Source organism: Sarcophilus harrisii, chromosome 3 (assembly GCF_902635505.1).
Source record: "Sarcophilus harrisii chromosome 3, mSarHar1.11, whole genome shotgun sequence".
Classification (NCBI taxonomy): domain Eukaryota; kingdom Metazoa; phylum Chordata; class Mammalia; order Dasyuromorphia; family Dasyuridae; genus Sarcophilus; species Sarcophilus harrisii.
This window is the reverse complement of record NC_045428.1, coordinates 67,083,343-67,103,919: the sequence shown is the minus strand read 5'-3', so window position 1 is coordinate 67,103,919 and position 20,577 is coordinate 67,083,343. Positions and strand designations below refer to the sequence as shown.

General features: G+C 35.1%; 1 protein-coding gene across 12 annotated transcripts in view; it reads right to left on the bottom strand.

The window, feature by feature from the left end:
• FN1 (fibronectin 1) overlaps positions 1-12,102 on the bottom strand; it is an 80,361-nt gene extending 68,259 nt beyond the window's left edge. For 6 of the 12 annotated variants that reach the window (XM_023500639.2, XM_031958090.1, XM_031958093.1 and 3 more), the window contains exons 1-6: positions 11,668-12,102; positions 10,517-10,645; positions 9,378-9,515; positions 7,719-7,850; positions 6,489-6,626; positions 2,972-3,130 (exon numbers count right to left, since the gene is read on the bottom strand). In XM_023500639.2, coding sequence (XP_023356407.1) covers positions 2,972-3,130; positions 6,489-6,626; positions 7,719-7,850; positions 9,378-9,515; positions 10,517-10,645; positions 11,668-11,827 — 856 coding nt within the window. In that variant the 5' untranslated portion in view covers positions 11,828-12,102. The remainder of the gene's footprint in view (positions 1-2,971; positions 3,131-6,488; positions 6,627-7,718; positions 7,851-9,377; positions 9,516-10,516; positions 10,646-11,667) is intronic. The other 6 variants (XM_031958092.1, XM_023500640.2, XM_012546390.3 and 3 more) reach the window with 2 other exon arrangements.
• Between the last annotated feature and the right edge of the window lie 8,475 nt (positions 12,103-20,577).

Below are 20,577 nucleotides of genomic sequence, written 5' to 3'. Positions count from 1 at the left end.
CAGAGTGCTACTAGATACTAAAGGGAACTACCTTCTAGGCTGATACTGATGGCCCAATGCTCTTAGCACTAATTCATCTATCTATGAATCCAACTGTCCACTTATCTCTTCTCCATCCTTATGTCTTCTCTATGACAAAAATCATGAGGACTTTTGTCAAAGGCTTTGATTTTCAGCAATATTGATATTTCCTTTAACAGTTTAGTCATCTTATTAGAAATTATTGAGTTCACTTAGGAATGTCTTATTCTTAGTGAACTTATATGACTCCTAGTGATCTCTCCTTCCTTTTTGAAATGTGCACACACCATCTGTTTTAAGAATCAGTCCAACAATATTGCTAGAAATTGAAAGCAAATTTACTTGTCTCTAGTTTGTGAAATCCCCTTTTAAAAAGTGTTAAGTTGGGAGTAGTTGAGTAGCACAGTGAATAGAACATTGACCCTGGAGTCACAAAAACCTGAGTTCAAATCTGCCCTCAGATAATACTACTATGTGACCCTGGTCAAGTCACTTAACCTGATTGCTTCTGAATAAATAAATACTATAATTTTTTAAAAATATACTGCCCTAACTTTATTATTCTCTCATCTCTTCTTTTCCTTATTATTCTAAGATATTAAAAGATTCTACAACCATATTTGCAAGTTTATTCTCTTACTGTTTCCTTACCTAATTTGCACTTCAATTCCTTTTAAAATATTTTGGTTCATTCATCTACTTTAAAGATCTTTCTTCTTGATAGAGGAAATGGAAGCAAAAGGACTTTGGCTTTCTCTCCTTCACTGATCTCATACAATACAATCTCATACACTGATCTCATTATCCTTGTTTTCCTTTTGGTCTAAGGACAGCTTTAAAATCCTTTTAACTTCTTTAATATCGTTCATTTTGGTCTCTGATCTTTTTTATACATTAAAATTATGTTACTCTTGAATTTATCTTTCATTTTAGGTCCCCTCTTTTATTTTTTGTATACAAGTAGTATGGTAAAGTGGAAAGAGAAATGGATTTTTTAGGCAGATTAATAACAGCACCTGCCTCTTGGGATTGTCATGGAAATTAAAAGAGATATTCTTCTGAAGTTTACTTCATGTCTGTCCATTCACAGGACTGACTCTAAATAAGTTCGTGGGTTTAAGTCTATTTTTGATAGATTTATATCCACAACCTCCTTCCTTTATTTATCTGCAATGAATGTAAGTGAATGTTAGAGTCAAAATAATAAGAATACTTTTTCTCAAGCCTGATCTCACACATCAAAGACTTCTTAGAACAAGAGGGAAATCTATGAAAGACTATGAAAGACACAGAAATCTAAGCAAATGGAATTCATATCTTTAACTGAATGATTATTAGTGAACAGATGCACAAGATTATATTATTATGAATTTAGTGCTAGAAAGAAACTCAGGGGTCATTTAATCTAACTCTCTCATTAATAAATGAGGAAATTAAAGGCTAAGAATGTGAAGTAACTCTAACCCACATTCTCTGACTCAATAAAATACATTTGAATTGGCCTATAAAGACAAAATTTGATGCAGAAAATCATATTGAGCAGAAAGGGGGAACTTATGTGTTTTATGGCTATATTTCTTTGTTCCTATTTTGACAAAATAGTGACCCAATGCAGATGTTTTTCTTCTCTCTTTTCAACCACAAATAATGAATAACTAAAATAAATGAATAAATGCTTATACTTTTCCGCAATTAATATGTTAGGTGGCACAGTGGATAGAAGCTGGAGTCAGAAAGAATTAAGTGCAAATTCAATTTCTGATACTTTCTAGCTATGTTATCCTGGCCAAATCACTTAGTCAGTCCTATTTGCCTCACTTTCCTCATCTATAAAATTAACTGGAGAAGGAAATGGCAAACTACTCCAGTATCTTTGCCAAGAAAACCCCCAATGGACCACAGAAAATTGAACACAACTGGAAGATGACTAAATAACAACAAAATGGGGATTTTCCAAATTAATGAAATGACTGTTACACGAAGGTAATGGTTATAAATTTTTAAAGATACAATGGGTAACAAAATTCAAAGGCTTTTTCATGTTGAAGAGCTAAATATCAAAAGAAGGAAACAGTCTCTCTTCTGAGACAAAGAAATGGAAGTATAGCTATGTAGACATTTACTTTATTGTAGGGGAGGAGCCAAGAAAACACATAATAGGTCAGAATCCTACTCTTTCATCTCTAAGAAGAGGAAAAAAACACTTTGAAAAGTAGAGCAATTTAGAAAAAAAAAAGATGAAAAAATTGTTTTTGTTTGCTTGTTATTTATACAAGTGAATAAATTGTTTTTGTCTACTTGTTTATAAAGATAAAAAATTGTTTTGTTTGCTTACAAAGTGGAAGGCTTATGATTGAATTCATCAGAGAGTGAATATTTTTCTGTTTACTTTTGATTTGTGGGCCATAAATTGGGGAGAGAAGAAGAACATAGTTTCAAAAATTCATTATAAAGTCATTTATTATTATCCTCCTCCTCCTCATTATTATTATCAGTAATTTCACAAGAGCAATGTAGTATAGTAGAAAAATGGGTGAACCAGGAGGCCAGAATTTGAATGATACTTCAGAGACTTTGCAACTGGCCAACAATCAAGAAGTCTTTGCTCTTCATTCTACTTTAGCTTTCTCATTCTAGAATAGTATAACTCTTTAACTATCTACTTTTACAGGTATTTGAGAGGAGGTGGTTCAAGCAGGTAGTACTGTATAAACCTTAATCATATAAATATATACAGATATTAACTATTACTGTTAGAAATGAAAAATTGATATTTAAAAATAAGCAATTAATCTGCAATCCACCTAGATGTTCCAACTAAATGTTGGAACTAAAGAACACTAAAGAACTGTTGAGGCGAGTAAATTCAGTGGAAAGGATAATTTTCATACATATTTCTGAAAATGGCTCTATAATTTAAGTTTTCACTCTGTTGGAAGGCATCTTTTACCTGTAGCAGTTGTTTGTAAAGATGAATGTCTTTCACATTTCCATTCTCCCCTCCCATTACCAGTGCAGATACACTGAAGCAAATTTCCACGATTGTCTTTCTTGCTCCAGGTGTCTCCAATTCGATAGGATGTCTTGGTGTCCTGATCATTACATCTATCTGCATATGAAAAGCAAAAGGATATTTCAATGCCCAGATCAGCCCCCAACTGGGAAATGATTAGTATTTCAATTACTATACAGGAAAATCCCACAATAGCCCAACACTGCATGACATGTTTAAACTCTGCAAGAACTCCAGCTCTCAGTTTTAGCCTCCAGAAAAGACAGAATCAGTTTGGTAAAAGAGGAAAGCAGTAGGATTTGACTCTCTTCCCTTTTCAGTGGCTGAAAAAAAGTTGTTGTTTTTTGTCCCCAATCATGTAGTAACTTGTTATCTTTGTCAGACTGGTCTCTTTTCTAAACTCCCTCTCAGGTTTTAACTGTTCTTTACAGGCTGATCTTTCAACAAGGATCTTTGGGGAATTAGAAACAAAAGAAGACAGCAGATTCTCTGCAGGCCCAAAGGAAGCAGATTCAAAAGACAGAAGTGTTTCTTTATCCCATTTTTATGTAGAAACCACAGGGGACCAACAACCTTTTAGCCACCAATTGCTTTCCCCCTACAGACAATACTTTCCAAATCCCAGAAAAGCCATCTCCATTCAGTGGTTTACAGCTAATGAGAGGGTCAAACATTCTCCTACCTCAGGGTAAAGAAAGATAGGACTCACTATTGTATTTTAGCAGCAGGTAATAAAGCAATCACTAGTCTATGTGTTGGAAAGATGGAAATGATCAAAGACCTTGGCTCATAAGATATAGTTTAAATATAAGGGAGAAGAGCTTTAATTATGCTGCACAATTTCCTGACATTGAGTTCCCAAACTTTATGGAAAATTGTTAGAATTAGGGAAAAAAATAAATTCAGCATGTTTGCTGCATAGTGTCATGTATTCAGATTAGATTCTTACTTGGAAAAATCTCTAGAATTAAGGTAAGAGTTCAAATCAGTCAATCAGCAAGTATTTATTAAACCCCTGTCATGCATGATAAACACTATACTGGGACTCCAGATTCAAAGACAAAGAATAAAATGATTCCCCACTCTTTAGGAGCAAATATTCATCTTCCTCCCTCCATCCTCCACTTCCATTTGGAGCTACATTGTAATTCTGTTGGATGAGTGGAAAGATTTGGAGTTAGAGATCTTGGTCTGAGCTAAAGCTTTCAACCCAAGTAGAACAAGTTACTTCTCCTTTCTAAGCCTCTTTATTTGTGAAATGAGGGAATTGGATTAGATGGTTTCTAAACTCCTTCCCAACTCTTAATCTACCATTTTATGAGTTCCTACAGTTCCTTGCTGGTACTTTTCTTATGGCACTTACTATATTCTCATTTTTATAATACATTTTTTTTGTATATGTCTTATCTCCTCTACTAGACTTGTCTTATTAATTTTTCACATCTCCCACACAAAATGTTAAATAAAGGCACTTAATATTTGACTTGTTTTTCTCTCTCTTGATACCCTTCCATTCCCCTTATAATTATAGAAGAGTAAAACATTAATCATGCAATTTTTTTTCTTTCTAGAACATCCCATTTACTTTTAAGCTGGAACATCACAATTAGGTATGGAAATTCTAACAACTATAATTACAAAGGATTAGTACAGTTCAAAACCATAACATGGTCCAATTTCAGTCAAAAGGACTGATCAGAAGAAATCAAATATTGTAGTCTACAATTTGCCATGGTACACATAGTGCATCTCCAGCACATAGGCTCAAGGTTTGGCACATGAAAGTTCACATCATTTGATGCTCCACAAATCCTTCTTGCATTAAATTTAGAGCTTGAAGAGACCTAAGAAATCATATGATTCAACCTCCTCTTTTTACAGATGAGGAAATTGAAGAATAAGAGTTAAAATGCTTTGCCCAAGGTTGATAAGAGTATCAAAGCCATGATTTTAACAGAAGTTTTTCTGACTTCAAATGCAGTACTTTTTCCTCTGCATAATGATATAAGATATCAAAGCTTGATTTATTGCCTTTCTTTTGCTTACATGGATCAAGAAATCAAATTAAAAAGAAAAATCCCTCAAAAAATAACTATCACACAAGATTTAAAAATATATATAGGTTTAGACTAGTTAACAATTTTACAATTTGCCCTGTGATGCATTTATTTTGCAAAACCTTACAGCTTTCATTAGTTCAAAGCTTTGGAAAGCCTTGAATTCTAAGACACCATGTGATCTTTAGGGAAGGTAAATGACAAAGATTCAGGAGACCAAATTTTTTACAGCTTGTTTTCAAATCTATTAAAGGCCCCAAAGAAGAAAAGTCATATCTCACTGAAGTCACACATTTCAAACAACTTGTTTTGACTTCCAGGTTAATTTTTTTCCAAGCAATTAAGCCAAGAGATAGGTACCATTCAAAGTTCAAATCCCCACCAAGAAAACTCACATTTTAGGGCTTTGCTTCTATTTGCTAAACCTTAAACCTTCCAAATTACAAAAGCAAGAAGATATCAGATAAAGTGAAGTGAACCTTTTCCTTCATGAATGTTTTTGATCTGGAACTTACTTTAACATATTAAAAAGGGATGAAGACAATTGAAGATTTCCAACAGATATCCAAGGATATTTGAATAAATATTGAGGCCCCTCTTCTTTGCAAATGATCAGTTTCCATGTATTCCCTTTCAACAATGATTGGTTCATTCTTCTCTGAATACCATGTTTGTTTTGCTTGTAACATAGATATTGCAAACACTGGTAATAGATATTTTTCTGCAACCAAAACCTGAAAATCTGTGGAAATCTTTTTGAGTTCTAAGAATTACATGAGATTGCATCTTCTCTCAAAGAAGGAAGAAGAGATCTCTTTGTACCACTGATGACCCATCGAAAGTTTTGATTCTCAATAAAGGCTAAGAGAAGGACAGTGAAGGAGTAGGAAAATGGAGCACCTGAGCATATGAAATGCATCTACAAAAGTCAGAAGGGCAAAGTAAGAGGGGAGAGAAAGGAGATTGGTGATATTATTTTCAGTTATCTCCATTTTATTAAATCTTTGTCTAGATATTCTGGGACACTGTGTCCAGCTTCTGTTCTAAACCAAATGCTCTAAATACTCAATATTTTTCTTGTGCTTTACTTATTCCATTCTGAAACTGGGGAGACAGTGGGTATTTTGACTATACGTAATTTTTAAAATTACTGACCTTCAAGTGCACCCAGGGAATACCTGTTTAACCTGGAAAACAACCCTATTTGTCCAGAAGCTAGTTCATTGTTCATTCTTCACTCTATTATCACTAGCCTAGTTAAAGTAGCTCTGGATGCATTCTTGTCTATGAAAACTTAACCTTAAATGTCTGAACTCTGGGACAAATATTTCAATGTCTTGAGCACTGATCAGATGTCTACCCTTAAATATTAAGGTTCAAGAAATAAACAAACATACTTCTAGAGGTACATGTGATACGTCCACTGCCTTCTCCTAAACAGGTACAATCCACCATCATCCAGCCTTGATAGGGCTTTTCCCAAGTCTCTCCAACAACATAGGAAGTTCCACCAGTGTTATCATAGCACCTTTCAGCTGTGGAACAAAAAGAAAAGAGTTATTTGGAATTGTGTAACCTCCCTGTAATTTAAAGTGTAAAGGTCAGTAGAAATCTAGTTACATTTTTTTTTTAAAGAAGAAACTCATTGACAAAAATCAGGCCTTAGGTACACAATAACCACCAATAAAAGAAACTGTATACAAATTGGGAGACAGATTATTTTACTATCATATACATATGTATATGTATATATATATATAAAACAGATTTTCTGCCTTTTATCCACTGGTATTAAGATATTTTGCCATCGTTTCTAAATTAAAGAATATTATTTTCAATAGAACTTTAAATTAAAATCAGTTTATTTTTTAAAATGGCTAAAAAAATCTAAAAGAATAAAATTTTAGTCTTCATCGGAATGGTCAAAGTCTCCAATTTTTATTTTAACAATTCCTTCTAATACTTCAGTGAAGGTTTCCATTTTTTAAAAGTCCCTATAAAGTTCAAGAAAAAAATTCAGGAATGACACAGTACAACATTTTGTGCTTTAAGGACCCATTTTTATAAAGATGTGCAACTTTCCACCCTTATAAATAATTTAGCTTAAGGGAGTGTTCTGAATCTGATAGAAATCTGATACCTGATAGTGGAAATGTTCCCTTTTCCTCAGGCAAATGGCTTCTTGCCACTCCCAATTTTGTCTGGGTGTTTTGGGGAGAAATATCTAGGATTCTATCATTCTAAGTCAATGTGATACACTTACACTGTAACTAGGAATCAGAGGCTCTAGCTGTGTTTAAATTTTGTCTCTAGCACTTACGACTTGTATGAGTCAAATTAAGTCTCCTAATTTCTCTAGGCCTCAGTTTCTCTTCTATAAAATAAAGTAATTGGATTAGATGGTCTCTGTGAATTCTTCCAATTCTATACATCTATGATCCCAATCACTATTTCATCAATTTTACCCAGCAAAATAGAGGTAACATAACATTTGACGTTTGACTCAACTCTGTTTTTAATTCAAGATATAAGTCTTTGTCCTATTATCTTGGTTCACTGAAATACAATTCCTATCTATCTTTCCTTGAAAGCTGGCCCTTTTTTTCCTCCTTTGAAATGTCACATACCTACAGGTTTGCAGGTCCATTCTCCTTTTCCATTCCCAAGACAAACGCACTCAAGCATGTAGCCTCCAGTCTCATGTGGGCGGCGCCAGGTATCACCTATTTTGTATGACTGGCCTCCTTCATGACATCTATCTGTTGTTTTTGTTTAAAAGGAAATTCAATTAATTCTTTGTTGTCAAGAGGGCAAGAAGAACAGGCATTTTCCCCAGTTCATTTTCCATGCATGTAAACATGTAACTTAAAAACATACCACTTTTATTGGTAAACATGTTAATTTATAGAAAGCAAAGCAGTATAGTGTCATGGAAATATCAGTGTATAGGAAGACCTAGGTTCAAATGCCATATCTCCTATTTACAAGATGTAAGATCTTACTCCTAACACTTTTGAAATTGTTTCCTCAATGTAAAATGGAGATAATACAATTTCTACTCTATCTCACTGGGTTGTTATGAAGAAAGTACCTTATGAGATTATGAAAATGCTACAGAAATGTGAGATATTAATGAAAATGTCTACAGTTTTCCAACTGTCCTTAATTCTTCTAGTCATTTCACAATGAAATGCCTACCAGGTAACTTGAATGGTTGATGAGACCCCTAATCACAAAATATATCTCAAATCTTGCCTTTCTTTGAAGATCACAGAAAATCTAATTGCTAAAATAAGATTGAAATAAAAAAGAAAAGAAAAAGATTGAGGAAGATAGGGTGAATGATTCTCCTCCACCCAAACAGCTGTGATATAGCTAGGTTGATCCCAAATCTAATTCTGACACAAAGAACACTACACATATATTATCCCTCCTTTCTGGAAAGGGCAGAAACAATAGTAGGGAGTTATTTTCATGCTTATCTCAATCTAACACACTTGAGAGTAGAATTACAATTCTGAGGAAAGCATCACAAAAACAAACCTAAGAGTATAATAGGTTCTTACTTTCCAAGAAACATTAGATTCATTGATAGAAAAATACTGTTTTTGGAGTCAGGGGTCCTGTGTTTAAATTCTGGTTCTTAAGTTTATAGCATATGTTACGTCCTGCAAGTCATTTATTTTCTGAGGCTTGGTACCTGAACTATAAAATAAGGAAGTTAGACTAGATAACATTGATGGAATCTTCTATGTATAAACTGATGAATCAAAGTCAAGGAACTGTAGTAGACATAAAATATCCTTGGAAATACACATACACAGACAGAGAAAGACAGAAAGACAGAGACAGGAAGAAAAGCAGACAAAAAGGGGAGGGGGGAGAAATTTTTGAGAGAACTTAGGTTCTTAAATTTAGATGTCTCCAAACTGATGTATTAAGAGACTGGGGCACAAATGAATATCTAAGTATGGTGTCTCAGATTTTTAAGTTGATAAAGATATAAACACACAAATTCTCTCTCTCTCTCTCTCAATATCCAATATATCCAATCCACTTTGTGTTCAGAAGCCCATATCCTGGCTGAACAGTTGTGTAAAAGCAGTCCAGAATGCTCATGGGAGTCCACAAAATGGATCATCCATTTTGCAAATAGTAGAAAGTTGTCTGTGATTGGAACTGAGTTCATACTTGTAGGGAAATTTACACTTTGTCTGAATGAAGATAACTTTGTCAGAAGTCATTGGGTGTTAGGAAGAAAATAAGTCATAAGAAGTGTTACTTACTTGCAATGGTACAGCTGATTCTCCCTCGGCCAGCGCCAATGCAAGTACAATCCCAAATCATTGAATCCTTTGGGCGCTCATAAGTGTCCCCAACCCGGTAGGTGTTTCCAGTATATTTGTCAAAGCATGTTTCTTCAGCTAAAAGGAAAGATTAATTTTTATATTTCTAGAATCTTACTTCTACAAAGAATTTTCCATTCTATTAGGAGAACATGGCAGAGTGGAAGCAAGGGACAAGGACTAAGAAGATTCAAATTCTTCCTTTGGTTCACACAATGCATCTAAGGCCTTAGGTCTCAAGCTTTTATTTTTTTTTTAATTACTTGATTTCCATTGTAAAAAGTAGGTGCCATATAAGGTATTGTGCTTTTGACATACTCTATGCTAGCAGGGAAGAGGTTTGAGTTATACATCAAACTGAGTGCTATACATAAGTCTACAGTTTATTGATGTCTACTCTACCTCTTCTCTCACTGGCAATCAAACTTATTATTTGATCTTATTTCCATGATGATCCAATAATGCTTCTTTTTGGTGAGCTTTGACATTCTTAAAGAGAAATAATATTAACGATTACAAAGGTGAAAAGTTTGTTTTAAGAGATTGGAGGTCAGGGTTAAAGCTATAATTGACAGTTTTTGAAATGTAGGGGTATTTAATTCTCCTAATATGGTTTCTGGTCTACAAAAATTACTTCTCTGCAGTTTAAACATTGAAGACTTTAAGCTGCAGAAAAGATGACAACCTGCATGGTTAAGGGAGTTTCCTCAGCTGGGAGGTCCCAAAGAATTCACAGGTCCAGTCCTTTTCCCTTACATTTTTAAAGTCTCCTATCTCTTCTCAGTGATAACTATTTTATCCTGTGGGCAAATAATAAACATATTTCTCATCAAAGTATATCATAGAAGGCTTAGGAAGCAATTTATTCTATTTTTTAAAAATCAAAATTACTTTTGATACTATCACCTCTAAGACAGAGATGAGTGTACAAAGAGAAGAAATATTTTCAGATGTAAAAGTTATAGACTGTAACACTAAATAAACTCTGAATTAAGAAAAATCCCCTAGAATTTTAATTTGTAATTTCTGTCTAGTAGTTTTCCATTTAACAAAAGAGAATAACCATCTCTCTCACTTACGTTCAGGTTTGCTCTCACAGTTAAAACCTCTGCTGCCTCCATAGCAGGTACAAACCAGTGCATTGCCCAGATAAATTCGTTCCCATTGTTGATTGATCTGATAGTGTTTTCCATTATCATAACAGCCGGCTGCAAAGAATTCATAGGAAAAAATGCATTATCTGTTACTGACTTTTCATTTCATGTCTGGAAAGGGAAATTTTTCTACTCAACTAAATTGACCATAATGAAATAAAGAAACCAGAGTGAATAAGAAACTAAATTAACAATGATGATAAGTGAATAGAAGTGAGCTCTAGCCTTCAGAGCACCAGGAAAGCTGGAGAGAGAAAGAGCTAGCACATCATCCAAAAACAATTGATTTTAAAAAGTTGTCTAACAATCACTATTTAGGGAGTCGGGATAGCATTTGGTTGCTACTGACTAAAGTTATTTAGTGAAATGATTTCCAGTGGGTCAGAAGTGAAAATGTTTCTAAAAAACAGACTAAAAAGAAAAAGAAAAGAGTTCCCTTAAGCCACATTGACATTGTGGAGATAAATGGAGCAATGATTAATGATAGAAACATGTCCTACTCAGCAAGTTTTAGTGGTTTCCAAACATTGAGAAACTGTTCGCCCTCAAAGCTGGAAAAGAAATTCCATCTTCCTTACACGGTGAAGTATCTCCAGAGGCTGAAGGCAATTTGAACCAAATGCCCAAGTTTCAGAGTTGGCTCTGTAGCAGCAGCAGATTTTGCAGGCATTCCCTTCCCACCTCTTCCACCTATCCTTTCATCTTGACAACTTTTCACCAATAAAAAGTAGGGAAAAGAGGAAAAAGCAAAGTGTCCACAAGAACCACCCAAATCCTGAATGGACATTCTGAGAAAACGCCAACTGCTCAGATTCAGCCATAAAAGACCTGGATGGAAAGGAATCCGATCTATAGGAACGATGGGCTTTCCAATGAAATACACTCCCCCACCCCTCGTACACCCACTCCCAGGATTAGAGCTGCAGCAAGCTCCGAATGTCCCTGAAATGTCTTTATGCCTACGCCGGGGTCTCGTAAGAAATCCATTAACAGACCCAGAAAAGTTTCTTCCAGCAAACTTTGGGCAGACCTGTCCCATCCTGGGAGAAAGTCTTTTCTCCGAGTAAGTTACTCACTTTTGCTTTGGCTGACAGCCACGGGGGACGGAGGCTGAACCTTTTGCTGAGTTTGCCTCCGGGTTTTCTTCGACTTTGCCTCTTGCACTGATGTTCCCACACATAGTGCAAGTAGCAGTAGCAGCAGCAGCCGCCGTCCCGGGACTGGGTCCCTGTGCATCTTGCCCTAAGTTTCTGGTTTACTTTGCAACCCGCAGGAGGGCAAGTTGCATGGAGCACTGGCTTGCCCTGGACTTCTCCGAGAAGGTAGGGAATCAAGGATGGGGAAGGGGAGGGAAAAGGGACTGGGGAGAAATAAAGAGGTTGGGGCTGCTGCAGGTCCCTCTGCTCTCCAATGCAGTGCGCCCTCCTCAACTCTCTGGAACCCTGCAGCCTGCTCCAGCGGCACAGCCAGAGTGCGCGGGGGTTTATATGGGACCCTCTACTCCCGACCCCCGCGAGGCCACTGGCGAGTCGGGGTAGGTGGGACCCGCCCGATTCCCTAGCCGGGGCCAGCGCCTCTCCGATTGGTCCAGGGGCTCCATGACGTCACGGAGGGAAGGTTCTGCCGGGCCGCTAACAAAAGAGATGCTGATCGCGGGCCAGGCTGTGGGGAAGAGAACTTTTTTGTTTCCTTTAAGAGTCGCCAAACTTTTTTCCTCTCCCCTTCCCGCCCAGCTTCCCCCGCCTTCTATGGTGGGGGGCGGTAGAAAAGTAGTAAAGCAAGTGGTGGGAGTTATGTGAAGTAAGGGTATTCCGATTTTTTTTCTTCTCTTCTCTTCTCTTCTCTTCTCTTCTCTTCTCTTCTCTTCTCTTCTCTTCTCTTCTCTTCTCTTCTCTTCTCTTCTCTTCTCTTCTCTTCTCTTCTCTTCTCTTCTCTCTCTCTTTCTGTCTCTGTCTTTCTCTCTCTCTTTCTTTCTTTTTCCCTCTTTCTCTCTTTCTTTCTTTCTTTCTTTCTTTCTTTCTTTCTTTCTTTCTTTCTTTCTTTCTTTCTTTCTTTCTTTCTTTCTTTTCTTTTCTTTTCTTTCTTTCTTTTTTTTTTTTTTTTTCTTTCTTTTCTTTTCTTTTGCTAATTTAAGAACATTGCATCACCTCAGCAGAAAAAGTCTATTCACTGCAGTGGTATTTGTGGGAAGACAAACCAAAGTCACTAACCGCTTCCCTTCTGCAAACTGAGCTAGAGCCCAGAGGTTGCCCACTGTCCCAGTCCCAGCCTGATCATTCTTGGCTTCCCTCACACTCTTTGCTCACTTTGGGCTGTGGTTCTGGATTTGGGAGTCTCTCTCTCTCCATTAAGTATCCTTCTTGTTCAGCTCTTCCTCTCTGTGTAAATGCCACACTTGCCAAAGTGTGAACTCTGAACAAGTTGAAATGCATGGACAAATGACATCTATTGGAAGTCTGGGAGTGAAAAAAAGCTTAGTTATTATTTTTTAATATATAGGAAACCCTTGTTAAATAAGACTTCATGCTATTTTCATGGGCTAAGAGTGCATAAGGATAAGCAGAAACAAATAAATTGCCTCCATTTTCAAGACAGAGAATAGTAGACTAACCCTAAGACAGAGACATTCTCTATTAATATAAAAGGTTCACTATATAAAAAGCATACAATCATCTTGACCTATAGAAGAAAGAAGACTGGACTTTGATTAGTTACTCAAAACACATTTATTAAATATTAGTGTGCCAGAAATCATACTAAGTGCCATATTAATCTGTCTTCAGTTCAGATCTTGGTTCATAGAATGAGGAAAGGATCTCATATGTCAGCAAGTATAATTCTCCCCATCAGGAAACTAAGGTAGCAAGAGATTAGGGTCTTGTCCATGATCAACCAACATAAACCTTCCTGACTGAAGTCCAGTCCCCTATTCACATTATCATATTACCTCTTAGGTGCTTGTAGCTTTGTGATCTCTGGAAACTCATTTAACTCTTAAAGTCCTCAGTTTCCTCATCTCTAGGCCCAACTATGCCACTTATTAGTTGTGTGTCCTTGGACAATAACTTTATTTCTCTAACTTTTAGCTTCCTCATGTGTATCAGAGGAGAAGGTCTAAATCTGATTATTTGATTCCAGGTCTAAATCTGATTATTTGGTGAATACAATAAAGGTAGATGGAGATTAGTAACCAAAGGTTTTTTAGTCTGCTTTTTTTGAATGGCTTTTGGAGTCAACTACTTGATCAAAGGAAATAAAAAGGAATTTAACCATTTTCTATCTGAATTATATATTCTTTAAGAACTCTTTTCGATTGAATAGTTTCCTCCTTTCTCTCTAGAACTGCTCATAGTGTCTAAACATTCTTTATTACCATGCTAATAGCATGCTGGGAAATGTTTGACTACTGGTTCTCTGGGGAAAAGCAGATACACACATACACATATATATATTTATGTAGTCACATATTTATAAACACATATAACTTTAGACAATGAATGAAACAATAAACCAAACCCTCATTTGCAGCATTTACTGGTTTCCAAGGCATAAATGCTCATGATGAAAATTTGACACCAGGCTTTCCTGGATTTGCACAAGTTGGCCCTAGCATACCACTGTATAAGGCTAGCTTTGTGATCAGTTTTCCCAAATTCAGATAGACTGATCCTCAGACAATAGAAGTATGTCCCACACTTAATGCCTTCTTAGCTGGTAAGGACCTATCAATGCTTGGACATCATGGAGATAACCTTTGAAAACCCAGGGTTACTTCAGTGTTCTGATGGAACAAATGAATAGGACATTAGTAGACATTCTTGACAAGTCAAAATCATTCTGCTTTTAAAGGATTTCAAAGAAGAGTCTACAGCCTCCTCCAGTAATCCGTGATAGACTTACATTAAAAAGGTATGTTAATTATGTTTTCTTCAGGGAAAAAATGTCAGTTTGATTGGTAGCAAGTAACTTTAGCTCTTTAAGATACTTCTTCCCAAAGTCCCATATTCAGCCTTTTCCATAGTGTGATTCTAATGGTAGGGTTTAGAAAATATTCAGACTACTAAAATGATAAAACAAAAGCCTTTTGTCAGTGATAAAACAAAAAAAAAGTTATAGTCCAAAGGGAATAGTCAAATATGGGTTTCCTACAAGTAGTACAAAATAATCTCTCTCATGGGGCAACCCACATTTTAATTTGGAAGAGCATTGTGGATTTTCCCAAACTTAGAATACTTGTTCACTCTGTCTGTTCTGAGTTTTTTTTTTTTGTTTTTTGTTTTTTGTTTTTTTTTTTCTCATCATTACCTGACAAAACAGTGTTTCTCCTTTAAAAGTAAAAAAGGCTCATTGTGGAAGTTTTAGTAAGTTTCTGGGAAATCAGGTATTCCCCAGCAAGGATACCTGGAAATCTGTGCATAAGCACAATAAACATACAGCAGCAAGTTTACTTAAAATACATAGATTCTGGGAGAAGGTAATCAGTGGTCAGAGAAATATTTAGTGAACTAAAAACATGAGAGTTTGAGATATTTTCTCTTCCCCAAATTCATTCGAATAATATATTTATATGTACACACACACACACACACACGAACTCAAACCCCTAGCTCTAAAACTAAAAAGAAACTTCTACAATTCCACTGCATGATTCAAAAAATTGAGAAATAATTTTTCATTAGCAAAAATGAAGAAATATTTGACTATGACTTATAAGAATGTCAGTATAGTTTTATCCTTTTATATACTTAAATAAATATACTTAAAAAAACACTTCCTTTTTTTTGTTACACTATTAGAAATTGAGGCAGTTCCTTGCTTTAAATAAAAAAGGTTTTGTCCTAGTTTTCTTTCATTACAAAATCCCTTATAACTAAGGTAGTCTAACTATCTCTAACTAGAAAGATAATTAAATCCTAAAAGTTACATTGATTCTTGGTCTGCTGTTCATACTGTTCATAACTGACATGTATAGTCTCTAAAGCTGCCTTCTTTAGGAACTCTGAAACACATTTTATATGCCTTATTATAGTGTGGTAAACAACCTTACTTCTCCCCACTCTTTACATGGAATATCACTAGGGTTTTCTTTATTTACTTGAATGCCAAAAAGAAAAGCTTACCAATGCAATGGTCTTTTTTATTTTTTAATTGCTATTATTTTATTTATTTATTTTGCTGAGTCAATTGGGGTTAAGTGGCTTGCCCAGAGTCACTCAGCTAGGAAGTGTTAAGAGTCTGAGGTTATATTTGAACCTAGATCCTCTTGACTTCAGGGCTAGTGCTCTGTCCACTGTGCCACCTGGCTGCTATATTTAGTTTTTAACCATCTTGATTTTTTTTTGCAAAGCTACTTCTATTATTAACAACACAGAAAGGGTGCCCTGATTTTTTTTTTTTCATTTTCCTAAGAGAAAGTTTTTTCTTGATTATGGACTGTATTTCACCTCCTATACTATATACACATTGAAACAAATGACTTGTTGGACTAATACTAATTTTTGTCTTTGGATTTTCCAAAGCAAGCTGAATTTCAATATCTTTCAGAGCACAGGAAGACTTTTTTTTTATTTTTTATTTTTTGGTTTCCAGTAAGTGTAACAAGAAAAGCTGTTTGTGGTTTCATTGTTTTTAATTTTTGGTTGAAAGAAGTTAATGGGAAGGAAGAGTAGTCATGTGCTTCTAAATTTAATTTCCTTGAATTTTCAGTTGAAGATTATGTTTAGCATATATGACAATATATGATAAAGACTTGCCACCTTATCACCACTCAATCCCAAGAAAAGTATAAGAGCCAAGCAGTTAAAATGTTTTTTAAGAAGGATCAAAATAAATTGAGAAATGTTGTTTTTTAGTCATTTTAATTGTGTCCTACACTTCAGTACCCCATTTAGGTATTCTTGGCAAAGATACTGAAGTGGTTTGTCATTTCCTTCTCCAGTTCATTTTACAGATGAAGAAACAGTATTATCCAAATGAATTATCCACAGTCATATAGATAGTTAGTGTCAGAGGTTGAATTTGAATTCCCAATTCTTTCTGACTCTAGGCCCAGTGTTCTATCCACTATCTATGTGCCACCTAACTTTCTGAATCAAGGAATAAATGTGCCAAACAAACAAACAAAAATCTAACAGAATGTAAACTCCTTTAGGGTAAGGGAAGTTTCCTTCTTGTCTTTGCATCTCTAAGCACACAGTGCCTGACACATAGTAGGCCCTTAATAAAGTCTTATTAAATTGAATTGTTAGACTCTTGCTATTTTTTAATTGAATATTTTAATTTTATTATAGGAGATATAAATCATAGGCAACGTTCTTGTCCCAGAATCTTTAGCTCATAAATATTTAAACTTATATGATGAATTATTTCCTGATTTCAAGGAGATAGTAAAAAAATGTGACCTTTCTTTCTTGAATATGTTTGTATTCCATCCTATTTTTAATTTGTTAAAGGACAGGTGATAAACAAGATGACCCCTAGAGGTTCCATTCAGTTCAAAGGACCCGTGACCTTTTTACAATACAAGACACAGTAAGTGCTTCCTGTATTAGGCTGGATGATGATGGGGTGTGTGTGTGTGTGTGTGTGTGTGTGTGTGTGTGTGTGTGTGTGATTTTCTTTCCTTATGCTGATTTAACTAAGTCCAAAGATCTTTCTATTGCTTTTCTCTAAAAAGCCATTTGTTGAGTATAGGTTTTGAGCCTGACCATTTAAAGAAACCCATGCCCTATTCCTGTGTTTTGAAGATCTGAACAACTTTGTCTGCAATTGGCCTTTTGCTTAAAATAATATGAGAATACTCATAAGAGAGTCTGATATTTTGCTTCAAAAGTCAGGCAATTTTAATTTAATTGGCGTTTTCTTTATATAAGTTAATTTATTTTTAATTATTATTAAAAAAAAAAAACCCTAACCCATTCCTTTATTTCTTTACAGGTTAACTCTTCTGATTACAGCTAAGTAACTCCCAGCAGACTTTGCAAAATTGACATTAATCCAATTAAGTTTAACTGGCTCCTGTACAAGTGTGTTCACAAAGTCTTAGAGCAATTATTTTATAAAAATTGAAGTTGCATTAAGACTTTTGAGGTACTTTTGGGTCCAACTCTTAAATATGATTTTGACAGGACAAACAAACAGGAAAACCAAGTCAAAGATATTTGGTTTTTTTCTTGCAAAGCCCCCCATAGCTTTAAAATCTGTCCCCACCCCAAAATACAATATTTTAATGTTTTGGGCCAATAGGGCTCTTGCTATCATATGGAATTAAGTCCAGATGCATCTTCATTGTAAAAATGAAATTGCAATAGGAGTAATGATGATAGAGTCTGTGTAACACAGTGAATAGAGAGCTGATCTAGGAATCAAGACAACCTGAGTTCAAATTCCCCTATGATATATACTGGCTGTGTGACCCTATGCAAGTGATTTGACCTCTGATTGTCCAAGACTATGTGTTAAGAATGTAAGTTGAAGAACTACTACCTGTCTGTATTGGTAGAAGTTTCCTTACTGGACTGTTGCCTATACCACTGAAATAGTAGATTTGGTTTTAAAAAAATGATATCAAACATGTTGAGGAGCAACTAGATGATAGTAGTAGTTTCTTGGGCTATTACTATTTTACTTGTTTGGTCAGAGATATGAAATAATTGAGGTGATGGGAGAATAAAGCAACGTCTGGATTTATTCTTCCATCTTGTTTCTTGCTGCTTCTTGAGTCTTAGATTCTCTGCATTTCTCAGTTTGGTGTATGCTTATAAAGATATGTTACAAAAATAATTTGCAAAGTTTTGCCTGTACCCATGTTATGTTTTTATCAGGATATTCTTAATTAATGGATAAACCATTTAGGAATACTTAATAGCTGTGACCACCCCCTCCTCCATTTCTTCCTCTCTTTCTCCTGCTACTCTTACATAGTGTTGTTGACGGAGTCTAAATGTGGTGATTTCACTATCATTTCTGATCCAGACCAATCACTATAAATATTGCAGCAATTCCATTAATTTTGAACTTGTTTGCTGTCCTTTCAATTCCACCTTCAAAAACTCTCAGATAATCTGGCTTGCTGGATCTCACACCAGACTCTCTTGTTTTTTCTTCCACTACTTTTAATTAATCAGTGAGGCAAGTTTACTTCTATTTTTGTCATCCTCCATTATATTTAAAAAATGATCTTCTAATCCAAATCCATTTTGTCACTGGCTGTCACATTTCTCCCTGATTGATTAAAAAAATCAAATATTCTCTGGCTGAAGCTGTTCCTAAACAATTTTGGCCTTTTTACAATGCCAACTTTTACACTGGTTGAATTTTTCTTAGAAATGGTGATTTAATTCTCTTCACTTTTATACAGTTTCCATTATTCTGTCAACAGCTTATTTAAATAGGTCAAGTGGGAGCTTCTGTGATCATACAAAGTTTTTCTATCTCATCTTTGTTCTTTCCTCTAATTTGGTACTTAATTTTGACTTTTCCTTCATTAGTTGATGACATTATAAAAAGTGGATAATTGCTTCTGGATTAGTTTTTTCCTAACTGTTAAGTTATAATTGTTTTTATTTTTCAAAATATTCAATATGTGCCATTTTCTCAAATAGTCCAACTCTTTTCTTAATTAGGATATTAATAATAAAGTACTGGCACAGAATTTTTTTAAATGACCTATAAGAGTTTGACTTTTTCATTTCTTTTTTCAGACATTTTTTACCTTTCCCTCAGTAGGAATCCAATGTGGCAATTAGGCACTAAAACAAAAATAGACAATATTTTGCTGCTTTACATAACATTAGAAATTATAGAAATTTAATGTCAACCTAAGACATTTTTAAAACTTCATGAAACCAAAGTATTTGAGTCTGGTAGGTATTTTAAAAATCTTGTGATGAGCATTCTTAAAGATGTCTTAGTAAAATTTTACCTTTCCAGTGACAAACATTTTGAAGAAGAATTTGTAAGTTTATCTTCTAGTTTTCCTCCACAGAGGAGGAAATTCCTCATTGTGGTGTGAAGGTGACCCTGTAAGCTGTGCCAGCTGAGTCTAAGCCCTGAAAAGCTATATCAAGCAGGCAAACTTTGATTATGGGCTTTTACGGTGGACTGTCATCTGACGCTCTAGCTAAATTGGGAGAGGCTCACCACTGGAGGGTTAACCACCAAATGATGAAATTTTTGGCCGCAATAATTTATAAAGACTGTGTACTGGAGTATAGAGAGCCTGTGACTTGTGTTGATGGAGGTAGTGCCCAGACTCAGTGAAATCATGGGTCTTTCGGTATAGCCAAGTTTCTAGTTTTATAGCAGAAAGACCATATTTTGCTTTTTATTCTTTCTCTTTTTAAAGGAATCTCTGAAAACTTTCTAAATCTCTTAACTAATTTGCTTCAGAATATGCTCACACAAATCTTAATTGGTCTTCTCATATTCCTTGTACAATCAAATTATGAGGCAGTATAAGACAAATACTCTGCAGACTAAATACTACAAGCTCATATAAATTCTAGTCGATATAAGGTAAATATGGAGGAAAATTATAATTAGCATGCTTAATTATAGTTAGCCCTAATACAGATGGCTCAGAGGAATTACATACTTCAATCTGAGCCCACAATATGTCAAATGAAGAAATGTTTCCCTTCTTGCATAAAAATTTTTATCTCTGTTTTTCTTTCTCTTCCCAAGCCCAAGTCTTAATTATATCTTAATGAGAATTCCTTAGACAATATTCCAACTCAGAAACCTGGCCTAAAGTTCTCCAGCATTTCTGTACATGGTGATTATGAATTTTTTAGTTTACTATACTTTGATAAAGTTAAAAACAGAAAACGAGGGAGAAATTCATATAATGACAACAAAGGGCAAGGAATCTTGGGTTGCTTATAGGTAGAACTGATATCTAAGTAATGCTAAGAGACCTAAATAAAAAGATCTCCATTACCAATGTAGGCATGGCATCCTTGGAGAATAAACAAAAATCACAAAAG